This window comes from Pelophylax lessonae (genome assembly GCF_965119305.1).
Source record: "Pelophylax lessonae genome assembly, chromosome: 5".
In the NCBI taxonomy this organism is placed as follows: domain Eukaryota; kingdom Metazoa; phylum Chordata; class Amphibia; order Anura; family Ranidae; genus Pelophylax; species Pelophylax lessonae.
Genome location: NC_138772.1, coordinates 300303187 through 300318063, shown reverse-complemented (window position 1 = coordinate 300318063; position 14877 = coordinate 300303187). Strand labels below are relative to the sequence as shown.

Below are 14877 nucleotides of genomic sequence, written 5' to 3'. Positions count from 1 at the left end.
AAATCAATCAAGCTTGCCTTTTAGTTACACAAAGCCATGGGTTTTCATTATGCACCATTATAACTTTCTGGACACTGGCCTTCTAACAACCAATGACGCCATCAATTAATATAGAGGATGTCTGTTGCCTCCACAGAATCCTTGTTTGACCCCCTTGGCACTGGGGTGACATTAGATGACTGATGGAGAGAAATTGAGGGAGAAGAGAAACATTGGAATACTAATGTTGTGTGTCCTACGTGTGGATGTGGATGCATTGTGTAAAGCTATTAGAATAGTTTTTTATAAATTTTAGAACAGGTGCCTCTAAACTGTCCATAACTTTAAAGGGTGCTCTGAGATTGTCTATAATTTTGAAGGGTGCCTTGACTGAAAAAAGAGTGAGAAACACTACCTTAGGGTCCATACTGGCTTTGATCTACTGCTGCATCCCATCTAAGAATTCAATTTAATGTAATGATACATTTATAAACAATGTAGAATTTTTTGCTTGGTTCATGTTTAGGATGTATTCTTTTGCATTGTTGGAAAAATTAATCCACCCTCTTTTTAATTTTATTCAGATTTGAAAACATGGCAGAGGAAAGAATGAAGGCATCATATAAGGATAATTTCAAATTTTAAGGAAATATTGAAATTCATCATAATATTTCACATTTTTATCTCAAGTGTGTGGGAACACTGAAACTATGTTATTTTGCTCAGCACTAATATTTCTTCTGTGGATTTCTAAACCAAACCCCTGTGATTCTGAGCTCTACTTTAAGAGGACTTCGGATGATCAACCGCAACAAATTCTGCAGCATTTTTCTGTGAATGATGGAAAACTACTTAGTAGACATAAACGTGGTTGGATGTGGAATCAATTCTTTTTGTTAGAAGAGTACACTGGATCGGATTACCAATATGTAGGAAAGGTACAGTATGTTCTCTATATTTTCACATGTTCATAAGTAAAAAAAAAATGTTTTGTACTTTAAAATATTAAAATAAAACAAGATGTTTTTTACTATGCCATGGAAAAAAGAGAAGCCTATGATAAGCATGTCATAAAACAGGCATTTCTAAACTAGAGCAGGACAATCCAGTAAGTAGCTAAACCAATTTTGTTTATTGACCTAGTTGTGATGTCTATTTCCTACAGTTTAATAACCATGGTACCCTTTTTTAATAGATTGTTTCCTTTTTTTACTGAAAATCAGGTTGTTTTATCATCAAAATCCTATATGCTATGAATGACTGCAAACCATATCAGCTAATATATATATTCAAGTGAAAATGTAGCCTTAAGGACAGCAGTTTTCCTTTAGTGATGAGCCAAATATACCTGGGTTTGGTTCAAGGTGGGTTTGTTAAATTGTACTAAAGTTCAAGTGTTGAATACAAACTTCCTTGAAGTATATGGAAGATGAATCTTAGAAATCAGTGAATTGCTATTTTGTAGGCTGATAGGCAAGAGATTGCCAAACATAACGCATGAAGGGCTGGGCACTGCCCTGGGAAATAAATACGAGAACAAACTTTTGTAAAATTATGTTTGAGTAAGCACAGGAATTTTAATAATGCTTAAATGACAACATTAAAAATGCAAAACCCCTTTATATAAAATGCCTTAGGGGTGCTCTAAATCTGCCTGTGAAGTAGTGCATATATACGACGTATACAACTTGCTACAGCAAAACTAACAGTTTACACAGAAACATTTGCAGGTTAAATTGTCAGTAAATGACAGTCCTAGCTGCTTTGTTCTGTTTCTAAACAAACCACAAGGGATTCTCTTAATTTAATCAGACTTCAAATAGAGGTTAATAGGATCCCCACACCAAAGAAAAATAAAAAATAAAAAGTAGATAAAGAAATTTTGTTTGACAAGCCCTTTATTAAAAAATAAAGAACCCTAAATGTCCCACAATAAAAATCCATTGCCAATTGCATCATCCAGTGATACACACCCTTATAAATAAGGAACAATAGCCCATTGACTTGCTGAAAGGAAAAACTTGCTGATGAGTCTGATCCTCTGACTGTTTGCATCGAATGGCAGCTCCCGAGCTGCAATGTAAATAAATGTATGTATAGTTACAATGAAATAATGGCCACGGACAAATGTTGTTATTGTCATTGCCCAAATATGGGTATGTGGCCATTTGGGCAAAGATGTCAGCATTATCCTTACTGCCTGTTTTACATTTCTGGGGAATCTCAGTCAGTAAATGAAGGCTGGCTGGGTAACATAACTAACTGCTACCATTGACAGCGGAAACTCTCATATATAGTAGCAGTAGAAAAAACACTACTAAATATCAAGATCAGCTCCTTCTGATCAAGTTAACCTATATTTGGACCAAATAGTGTGCTCATCCCTATTTAACATTAAAACCAAACAGGTAATTGTGGAAATGCTTAAATGGACCAAATGGGGACTTTTGTTAAGCAAGGCCACCTCACTGTAAAAGGAGGGCCATTGAGAAGCAATAGTGTCAGGGAATTGTAAGCTGCTGTTGGGGAAAACATAGGGAAAGCTAACAAACCGTATAGGGAGGGATTAGGGTGGGTGATCAGTGGATACTGCTGGGATTCTGTGGATGGATGCTCAGACCAGAACTTGTGCAGAGTGCTGGCATGCAGGTGCAGCACAGGAGCTTACAGATGCAGAAAGTACCAAATTAGGTGGCAAATTAGAAGTCTATATCAGATGAGCAGCGGTAGTACCAAAACAACATGCAGAAGTAAGGCCAAAAGTCAAGGTCAACAACAGGAGATCAGAATAAAACAAAGTTAGGAGTCAAGCTGGATCAAATACAGGATAGATCAGGCAACAAGCCACAGGAGCTGATGACCACTCAACAATCTTTCTTCATTTTGGTATGCTTTAAATAGACAAGCTACCAGACTAGACAGAGCAGACAGAGCAGCCCAGATCCTCCTCTTCTCGGGACCCTAGTTCCTGCTCCTGCCCCCCCCCCCTTCCTATCAAGTGCCCCCACAGCAGGCAGCTTGCTATGGAGGCACCTGAGCCGAGCTGCAGCTCTGTGCATCCATTCAGACACAGAGCTGCTGTTTGGCCCTGCCCCTCATTGACTTTGATTGACAGCCATGGAAGCCAATGGCGCCACCCCTGTATCTCAGCCAATCAGGAGGGAGAGTCCCAGAAGGGCTGAGGGACTCGTGGACATCGCTGGGCAGAGAGGAGGCACAAGTAAGTGTTAGGGGGTGCTGGGGAGGCTGCTACACACAGAAGGTTTTATATCTTAAATGCATAGAATGCATTAAGATAAAAAAAATCTTCCTAACTTTACAACTTCTTTAACTCTTGTTTAAAACTTTCTTATGGCTGATAAATTTTGCACTGCTCAGTCAGCAGTAAAGCCCACCTGGGGTCTTTTTTCTGGTAAATTTGGGTCTAGTCTTGCTATTTAAAATTGTCCTGTTGCTGGCCAATTTTAAATAACTGTATCATCTGTGGTTTCTTCATTCTTTTAGTCTAAACAACTGCTTGTACTCTTTGTCTCTGGTACATTTGGTCTGTTATCCCTGCCTAAGCTGTCCTGTTATAGGCCAATGTACTCTACTGTGTCCTTTGGAGTATCCTGATTCTTGTAGTAAATCCCCAACACGTGTTCTTTTTCTCTAGTAAATTTTGAACTTGCATTTTAACCATTTAACGCAAACTGACGTAGCCCTACGTCGGCTCACTGTAAGTGGTTTTACCGGGATGATGCCTCAAGCTAGAGGCATCATTCAGGTACCGTTGTTTAGAGTCGGCGGTCAGCTTTCCGGTGGTAATGACCAATGCGCTCGGGAGCTGCTCGATCGTTACCCCGGCGAGCGGGAGTGGACGTCCCTCCCTCCCGCCGCCTTCCGCGGCTCTGCCTGGGTCTCCCGTCCCACCGGGAGACCCGAGAAACCAGCCGACACGTCCACTGGCTGGATGGAGTCCCGATCTAAGCCGGATGCAGCTTCGATCGGGTCTCCGATGCCATAACCCGGAGGAGGCATCCATGACGTCACATCCGGGTTACTCGGCTGCTAAAGGCGGCAGATTCAAAAAGTGAATGTATTCAAAAATGCAATTTTCAGCGTTTTGAATACATGGAAGTGTAGTGGAGGGGTCTAGGTTCTTTTAGACCCTCGATCCCTCCATAAAGAGTACCTGACACTGCATATTGCTGTCACAAGGGATGCTTACATTGCTTGTGACAGCAATAAAAGTGATCAGATTTAAAATAAAAATAAATAAATAAATAAATAGTAAAAAAAAATAAAAAAAATAAAAAATGTAGCCCCCCCCCCCCATCGCCGTGACCTCGCGTACGAAAGAAAACGTATTAGGAAGTCGCGCCACAAATGGAATCGCTGTTCAAACCACACATGTGATTTATCGCCACAATCGCCAAAGCGTGAGCAATAATTAAAAAAAAGAGCTACACTCTAACTCTAAACTGGTAAAAAATTTTAAAGCATCACCTAGGGAGATTTTTATTGACCGTAGTTTGTCGCCATTCCACGGGTATGTGCAATTATAAACCGTAACATGTTGGGTATCTATTTACTCAGCGTGACATCATCTTTCACCATATAGAAATAAAATGGGCTAAATTTACTGTTTCATTTTTTTTTAAATGCAGTTAAATGTGATTTTTCTTAATTTTTCCAAAAAATGGCGTTTGAAAGACTGCTGCGCAAATACCGTGTGACAAAAAATATTGCAATGCCCGCCATTTTATTCTCCAGAGTCTTTGCTAAAAAAATGTATATAATGTATGGGGGTTCTAAGTAGTTTTCTAGCAAAAAATACTGATTTTAACTTGTAAATAAAAAGTGTCAAAAATAAGCTTGGGGCTTAAGTGGTTAAATATGCCTTGCTTGGCCATTTTAAAATTGCAGTTTCTTTTATTCTAATTAAGAACTGTACATAAATTGTCCAGCAACAGAGCAGTTTAGCATCAGTAAGTATAGGGATATTATTGAAAAACCATTGTGTTGCTGCTAAAGCTACCTGAAAAAAACATTTTTTTTTTCATTCTGAAATAAATCAGATTGGGGTGCTGTTGCTGTATGCATACAAAGCTAATTGCATAATAAAAAAAAAAATCAATTCCACAGCCAAATAATCATTGCCAGTACAAGCTGTCACTGAGACTGCCTGTAAAAATCACACTGTTCCAAAACACCACCCACAGCTTTAGAGCATTACAATCAAAAAAATTGTGTTGTGCTGTGAATATACTCAAACAAACATATATTCAAATAATCAAAATCATGTAGTGCTCATATACTATGGATAAAAAAGTGCTAAAAAGAAAATTCATCCATTTATACACATGAAGCTATAAACAAGTGCGTTCATAAATGACGACAACTAACCGGCATTATCGGGTGATCTTTTGGATGACTCATCTAACATATGGTCCTGTGAAGGGAGTGTTACCTACATACCCACAGTGGGAAGTGTTGCCCACTAATGCGTGGCTAGACCTAGTTTGGGGTTTCCTTATCCGGTGAGCATCCATTCTTTATTATATATGGTGGAGCACAGACAAGGGGTCACTTGGAGCACTTTGGACTGTAATTAAGCGTGTAGAGCACCTGTGTCACCACCAGTCTTTATCATTAACCAATTTTTTGCCACATTTTAAGATTTTGCATTTTGAATGAACGTTATTTGAGATTTTTTTATGCTTTGCACAGAATAATTGGCACTTTTACTGAAAATATTCAATCTGTGTACCTAAGCTGGCACTTTTTTAAATAATATAATTTACGAATGCACATGTTTACAGTTTTACATGTATATATGGATGAATTTCTTTTTTTACACCTATAACCCTTTATTCACATCAGCGTATGAACACTATATGATTATTTTAATATATATCTGTTTGAGTATATTCACAGTGCAACACAATTTTATTAATTGTTATGTATTAGTGTTGGGATGTGCAATACAGTGAGTGCAGCTGTTTAATAATCATTCTTTACTGATTTTAGATCGCAATACTTATGCAGATTATTTTCTTTGTTTAGCTTTAGAGCATACCCCAAGCTTTATATTTAACCCTTTTGCTGCAAGAGACATTTTAAAGGTTTTTTTTGTACATATTTTAAAAAAATAATCGTAGTAGTAATACTTATGTTGCACAATAATATTGCCACCATCTTGCGAGCACAAATTCTCAGTAAAAAGTACACTAAAGTTTATTTTAGGACATACAAATGAAATATTTTACCCACATTTTTTTGTCAAATTTAAAATATGAGGTTGTGCTTAGTAAATAAATAACAAACATGCCAATTACTAAAATGACATGTGTCTGTGAAAAAATATTAAAGTTTAATACCCAATATTTTCCATAGGCAAAATTTTAAAAAAGGCCTTACAGGTCATAAGTTAACCATTAAAATTTGGCCCTAGAACTAATAGTCTCACTCCAGAGTACATGGCAATATGTAAAATGTGTAGCACAATCGGGGTTTTCTGACAATGGTGCCCCGGTGAGTGTTTTTACATCTATGTGTGTATATGGGGGCAGGCGCAAAACTTTTTTGAAGAATTGTTTGGGTGTATTGTTTCTTTTTTTTTTTTTTTTTGCAATGTTTTCACTTAATTTTATTTTCATCACACAGGGGACCCAATATCCCTTATGTAATAGCATTTTGTTGTGACAAGTTCTCCTAATTGAAACATCAGAAATATATTAGATGCATGACCTGCTTTTTATTAAAGCTAATGGAGTGCAAAACATGCACCATTACGTTTTTTTTGGCCACTGAGTCTAAGAGAAATGGCAGTTCAATCCATGTTCATTCAAGTTAGGGAAGATCACTGGCCTCCTTCCTTTCTATCCGGTGACACCAGCCATGGGGATCTTGAGCCTGCAGTTGGGTCAGCAGAGCCTAGGAAACATGGCAGGGGGTGCACTTTCAGGGACTCCTGGGAGCAGGCAGCTATACAGCCACCAAATCAGCATCTCAGATTTACACACACTCCCAGCCGTAGCCTGAGTGCGTGTAAAACCCTCCACTGCTGCCAAAGAAATACATATGTAGGTGGTAACAAAAGGGTTAAAGGGTTTTTGTATTTTCAATGTTGATCTAGGCATATCAAATTTGGCCAGTTTTAGCCATCACTACCCTTTAAACTTATTATTTGTCTAAATAGTGAATTTTTCAAGTAAAATTATTTATGGTATCATGTATAATATATTACTACTTGTATTATTTGTGGTATGTTCTATGTTAAAAAATGACAAGCTGAAAATAACTACATACACAAATTATGGATAATTTTTACATTAGGATTGTAAAAGGAGACTTTGCTGAACTGATGTGATTTCTTGTAATCTTGGCTGCTAGAGGTTCCATCAGTAGGGCAAAAATAAGCGAGGGGGAGGGGACACCCCTGCCATGTGCCGTTGGTGATGGTGAGTGGGAAAAATAGCAAAATTATCAGGGCTTTTTTCTCAGAAAATAGGTGCAGGAACTCAACCACGACCCCCCCCCCCCATACACATCTTCCAAACCAATCAGATGTGGGTGTGTTCAAATTTCACAAACAGTTCAATGGTCTTAAAGGGGCATTAAATACCAGGAGTGCATTACATACAGAGTGCAGAGTTTGGGGGTGCACTACACACAGAGTTTAGAGTTCAGCCTTCATCCGCCGCAGCTGCTTTCCTCTGCATCCACCATCCACATCTCCCTTTCACCCCTCTTCAGCTCTGACCTCTGCATACAAACCCCCCTCCACTGCCCCCCCCCCTTCAAAGTTCCACCATCTTCCATATGTCTTACTCTTGTTGCTGTATTAGGCTGAAGCACCCAACCGCCTCTAGTACCTCCCCACTGTAGGTGTTTTTGCCTCTCTCAATTGCAGGGAGATCATCTAGTGGGGGTGTCAACAACCACAATGCACCCTAGGCACCTGTATCTCTCCTGCCCCAAACCTGCACTAAATGGGAGCCACTGGGAGACAAGCTGAACTTCTGTGTTTACTAGTGATAGGGGCGAGCAGGTTGCTGAGGGCCTGAGCCAGAGGTGGTGGAACTGAGTTCCACCAAGTTCCAGCTGAAAAAAAGCCCTTGAACAAACAAGGAGTCACTGCTCAAGGTGGTGTAATTGCCTGATGACTCACACAGGTGCATGCCCCGGCTCGCCTCCGTGAAAACTTGATAAAAGAAAAGGAATTGGCAGCACTCCAGGTTGAGTCAAAATCCAGGTTTATTGACTGGACATCCAAATATGACAATCGTGACAAGGTAGACACGTTTCACACAGTGACTGTGTGCTTAACCATTACTAGTTTTTAAATGATACTGCACTATCTGGATTTTTCCTTTTATATACCCCCATTGAAGCTGAACAACAGGAGGAGCGTTGCTACAGGAAAAGGCATCTGCTTGAAGGGAACGGGAACATATCCCGACCCTGGTGGGTCACTAAAAGCCTGTATGGTCTTAGTGTCATAAGGCACATAGGACCCACATTTTCTGGTGAGTGTAAAATTCACTTATTTTGTCACGGTGGAATACATTGAAGAACACCAGGGAGAGAGTAGAATTATCTACCACAAAGCACTAAGCACTATTCACTGTGCACTTTACTTTGAACTTTTTTAGTGTTATGAATTTACACTATCATAAACGTTTTTGCACATAAGTTTATTTTGCACATGAACTCTAAGGAATTTCATGAGAACACCAAAGTTTGCACTTTATATATATTAACTTGTTATTTTTTTTTTATATATTTATATTTATTAATTATTATTATTTTATTTTCTGTGCATATTAAGTATATATAAAATTTTACAGTTAATTGCATCGCAACACGGGGCTTATACACAACATATATTTTAAATATTTTTTTTAGCAAGCGCTATAGGTAATCTTATATACATAGATTACTTCACACTCAATAAACTACAGTTGGTTTGCAGGTACCTACAGCAATAAATTGAGCATAAACTTTTTGCAATTTTACCATTTAGTGATTTCTACTTGGGTGGCACGGGGTTGTGTACACTCTTCCACATTATTTGAATGAATAAGGCCAATTGTTTTACCGTATTACCCTATGTTCCACTTTCTGCTTAGCATAATGTTTTCTTGGTTTATATCTTGTTTTATCTGTTTCATAGTATTAAGACCATGTTGTTTCTACAATCATTTTTGTTTTGTTAGGTTTGGTTTTGCAGCAGTGGCCCTTGTTCGTATATCTTGCTATATATAGGATTAAGCAGATTTATTAGAAAGTATTTGCCTTTTTTCCCTTTATCGGCACATTGCACATGTTTACTTTAAGTCTTCTGTGTGAAGATACTAAAGAATTCAATGCACTTTGCAGGCCAGATATAATTCCATACTGAGGAAACCTCAAAGGGATTATTACTGTTTAGTTCCAGTTCATATGTGCATACTAAACAGCAAAAGCAAGTAAGTGTAAGTTGGGCATTTTAAATTCAGATGTGAGCTGCATCTTTTCATTTGTTTATTTCAACTGCTTAGCTTTCTGTCTACACATGCCGTGCTCAAAACTAGAATTACAATTAGGAAAGGCAAAAAAAAATGCAATAGAAATCATACAGATCCCAGCCCTTACCCTCCTCTCCCCCGCCCCCTTTGAAAAAAGAATCATTAGTAAGGTTTAAACTGCTTTACCAAGCAAATCTAAATTTAACACATGCTCGTGTAGTTTGCTAATGTTCAAATTCCATCCAAAAAATGTGAAGGCACAAGCACATAATGTCGCAAAGGAAGAATGAGATAGATTTCATCTATACTACACGTTTTCATACTGAGGAATTAGTAATACATTTCCTCTTAGTAAAAGCATAATTTACTAATCACTAATCATTTTGGATTGTTGCTGTTTGTTAGATATCAAGAGCATTTTTCACCAAGGAAAATAAAACTGACAATATTAAGAGACGCTGTAAAGAACATTCATATGTACTGAATATTTGCATAATCAATATTTATTGAACATAGTCATGCTGGTGTTAAGAAATGTACAAAAAAAACATAGACTTGAAAATTGCTATGGAGATGAAACTGAGTTGCTTACTAAAACTTAAACAAGAATTCCTGGTATGAATATATTTACACAGTTAGATAGGTCTGGCTTTTACCAATGTAAATATGCTTTTACCATACCATAGAAAAAATGCAAAGCGATCTCCAAATGGATCCTGTGCAGCGCGGCTAACCTCTTGTGTTTAAAATGCACTACAACCTATTTGAAATGTTGTCAAATGTAAGATTCTTAATGGTTTGAAAGCTAGTAGGGCAGTCAAAATGGCAGTCACAGGGGCTAATTTGCTAAAGGATTAGAGGCTGTTTTTTTTTTTTTTAAATCTACAGATATGTTTACTTATTATTACTTGTATGAGTTACACAGTGGGGTTGATTTACTAAAGTCAAGTTCATATCTTTACTTAACTATTTTTCCTTACATTTGTTATGATAGCACTCATTGTTAACCCTCAGCAGTTAGGCAATCAGATGGTTGGCCCAACCATAGTCGAGGAGGTCTCTCCTCGGGCTGGGTCACAGCAAGATCTCCTCGGGGGTGCCTGGACCTCGGGAGGATCGCCAAGATTATCTAGATAACTGTTTGCCCACTTTCATCCACGCTGGGCTCCATTTATATGTTCTGCATAAAGTTCATTGCACCGGTATCATAATTTTGTCTCCTACGACATCATTAAGTTGTTATTAGGCCACTCGGCATCTGTGAATTGCTTTTGTTATGTACTATGTTCATTGAAAATCTAATAAAACGTTTTGAAGGATTTACTAAAGTCAAATAGACTATATACTTTGCATGTGCAGTTGCACTCATTTTCCCAGAGCGTAGTGGATGTAGTAAAGCTCTGTTGATTTCCATCATCCAATCATGTGCAAGCAAAAATGCTGCTTTTTTTTTCAATTGTTTTCCTTGCACCTGACTGGGTATTCTATACAAAGTGAAATTTCATCACATTCACTAAGCTCTGGGGAAAATAAGTGCACCACACTTGCAAACTGCAAAATCTATTTGCCTTTAGTAAATCAACCCCAGTATGTGTCTAAAAATTCTATATGACAGTTTTTATTGTTTATATATATTGTGAGGGAGATCTCACTAATGCGTATGTATGTGTTGTCATCGTGTTCTTATTTTTTTTTTAGACCTGTGCAATGAACACTGAAACGCCAAATACTCAAGTGATAATGTAACAAGGTGTTGAATAAAATTATTAAAACTAGTAAATAGGGATGGGCCGAACACCTCCCCTGTTCGGTTCGAACTCCTGAACAGGGGTAATGTTCTAACCCGAACGGCGAACCCCATTGAAGTCTATGGGAGAAGTAGAAGAAGAAGTAAATCCAATGTCAATTTACGCTGCCCGCCGTCTGCGAAAGTAGAAAAAATAAAAAATGCTCTCGCCTCTTGGGAGGCCTCCCATCATATGCCTGCTCTGCTCTTTAACAAATCTTATATAGGCAAGGAGCGGGGCCACCCGACTATGTCACTCAGTGGCACCGCCCCCTTCTGATGTCATGTGACATCACTGCCGGGCTGCATGCTCGAAAAAGGGTCTGGTATGGGTTTTGGTGGGGACCCCATGCAGTTTTTAATTTTAAATGTGGCATTTTTTTTTTTTACCGTCACTTTTTTTATTCAGCTGTCAGTGGGGAAAACCATTGACAGCTGATGACTCATCGGTTGTTAAGGACGCCGCAGGCAGCTTCCTGGCCCGTTCCTTAACAACCAGCTTACACTGCTCCCTGATTGGGCAAAGCTTTGCCCAATCAGGGAGCAGAATGCACTGTGCAGAGCTCAGTGCATTGCAGGGTGTTTATTGGGGTAAACAACCGGCGAACACCCTGCAAAATCAGGTGTTCAGCAAATGGCCAAACAAGCAAATGTTTGGCCAAAACGTATGCTCGGATTGGACTGTTCGCTCATCCCTACTAGTAAAACTTGAAAATAAGAGTGAATCTGTGTTCATGTTGAATACCCGATCGTTTGTGAAGGAAATTTTTAAACCTAGGATTTTTTATTTAACATGTTCGATAGATTACGTGAACAAAGCTTCCTCTTATTTACTAAGCTCATTGAACATTCACTTTTTAAAGTGAACAGTCTCCATTCTTTTCATGGTTCAAGCTTAGGAGTTGGAGATGTAGAAGGTTTTGCACGATCCAGTCAGTGACAATTTCCTATTAAGTCTTGTCTTCCTATTGGTCATATTGGCTTTAGGAGAGCCTGCTAGATTTTGTTTATTTTCCTCAGATTGCCTTGTTTTTTATATAAGCAGTAAACATTTATATTTGAACCTGGGAGCTACTGTATTGATCCTTACATACTTGAGCTCTGGTTCCTTCTTTAGAGTGCAACACAATTGTTGTGCTTACAGTTTCTTATAACAATAAAATGCCCTGAGTAAGCCAACAATTTGAACATTCAAAGATCAATCCAGTTGTTAATCAGTTCTCTAAGCTTGGAGAAAAGCAAACATTTACAATTAATTGGCTTACTTTAAAGTGCACCTGTGGCAAGATTATAGGCATTAAATGATTTACATTTTTTGAACAAGTTTTAAAAAAATCTTAAGAACAAGCCAACCCTAATGCTTTAGCAGCTTGTAATGTGAAGTAATTTGTTTTTAAAGATCCTCAAACAAACATATAAAACTCTAAAATTGGGCTTTAACAGATTATAAACATCTGTTGGTGGTTTACATTAGGGCCTGGAAGACTACTAAGACCTGATGTCCATAAAAAAGCTCAGATTTCACTCTCTCTTATGACATTTCAAAAACAAAAAATTCTCCACAATGTCTATAACTACAGCTATAAATGCAGGCTTTATTTAAAGTGATTTTACACATTTTTAAGTATATATAAAAATAATTTAGTGTGCATAGTCTTGGCCCTGGTTCATTGTGAATGTAAGCTAGCTTAATAAGAAAATACTTGTAAATAATAGTGAAAAAGTATATATATATATATATATATATATATATATATATATATATATATATATATATATATCTATATATATCTATACATATATATACAATATATATATATATATATATATATATATATATATATATATATATATGCACTATAGTATATTTTACTATATTGTCTTTATAGATATATATATATATATATATATATATATATATATATATATATATATATATATATATATATTTAATGTCATCCAAAAGTCTTAGTCCGCCATAGGGTTCAATATTGTGTTGGCCCACCCTTTGCAGCTGTAACAGCTTCAACTCTTCTAGGAAGGCCGTTTACAAGGTTTAGGAGTGTGTCTATGGGAATGTCTGACCATTTTTCCAGAAGCACATTTGTGAGAGGTCAGGCACTGATGTTGGACAAGAAAGTCTGGCGTGTTAAGGCAGGAGCCCCAATACTTTTGACAATATAGTGTATATATATATATATATAGTATATATCTAAGAAAAATGATGTAGGGTCACCCTACATTTTGTTTTTAGAGCAAAAGTAACATATAATATATATACTGTATCTCTCTCTCTCTATCTCTCTCTCTCTCTCTATATATATATATATATATATATATATACACACACATCTATATATATATATATATATATATGTATGTAGATATACAATATATATATTATTGTTACTTGCTCTAAAAAAATTGCTTACACTATATCTATTCATTATTTATGTGATTTGTTGCTAAAGTGTTTAACTCTAAGTTTCATTTTAGTAAAATATACAGTTTCCATCTGGCTTGGAAAATGTTGACATTCTCTTGATTTTTACATGAACTCATAAAAACAGACAATACTACTCTCTTCTAAAGATTCCTAATCTTGAAAAAGAGAAAGAAGAAAATTGTTCTTTTGGGATGCATTCCTTGCGCATTTCAAGTGGTAATCTACATACATTATGAGAAAACAAAAGTTGATGAGGGAAATGAAATGATCTTGGTTCTACAAAGCGACATATGCTTTGTACAAGAAATCCATTTAGTTCAGGATTACTCTGGTAAATGGAATAGCAAATGTGTGATAGCGGGTCAGATCATTCCAAAGCTCAGAAGCCATTCCTGTTTTTAAAAATATAAATAAATAATACCCATAATATCAGATAATTATAAGTAAGACATTTAATGTGCAAAAAATGCTCATGCTTTGAGGCATGTGCTTATTTCTTTGAAATTAAACCTACCTCCGCAGTGAATGGTATGTCTTTTATGGATAAAAACCATGTCGTATGTTAATCAATTATTTCTCAATTACCTGGTATTTGTGCACAGAAAATGAAATCTTTTCTAGGCATGTAGCCTGTCATTCCTTGTCAAAGCAGGATGTAGCCAGCTTGCCTATGCTTTAGTGAGGTCTGTCAGTGTATCAGAAGTGTGGGACGACGTGAATACATTCTGCTGCTGCTTTCAAAAGCTGGCAAAACAAAGCCATATTTTAATGGTATACCATTATGTTCTCACATCCTAAAAACAACCAAGATTTATACATAATCATATGTCTAAAAAAGTACGCTGTGGTTTTGTAATACTGAGAATTTAAAATCTTAGCAGTTACTCCTTCTATAGGCAGTTAAAATATATCAGATTCATACATTAATACAATTAATGTGTATTTATATAGATGAACATTAATTAATAAAGGCAATTGCTTAAAAAAGGCATTCTTTTTATCACTAACCTTATTGCACAGTTATTTCTTTACAAACAAAAAAGTAAAAGTATAAGTCACCAGTGAAAAAAAAAAATATTCCAAGACAATGTACAAAATTGATTGATGTGATAATAATCACCGCCCCAATAGATAAATAGTTATGGTAATTTATGTGACCTAGTGTAATATAA

General features: G+C 36.9%; 1 protein-coding gene across 1 annotated transcript in view; it reads left to right on the top strand.

Moving 5' to 3' along the window:
* Positions 1 to 567: 567 nt before the first annotated feature.
* The window catches only part of LOC309556022 (cadherin-10-like), a 385953-nt gene continuing 371643 nt past the window's right edge, over positions 568 to 14877 (top strand). The window contains exon 1 of the mRNA XM_082258290.1: positions 568 to 917. Coding sequence (XP_082114416.1) covers positions 690 to 917 — 228 coding nt within the window. The 5' untranslated portion in view covers positions 568 to 689. The remainder of the gene's footprint in view (positions 918 to 14877) is intronic.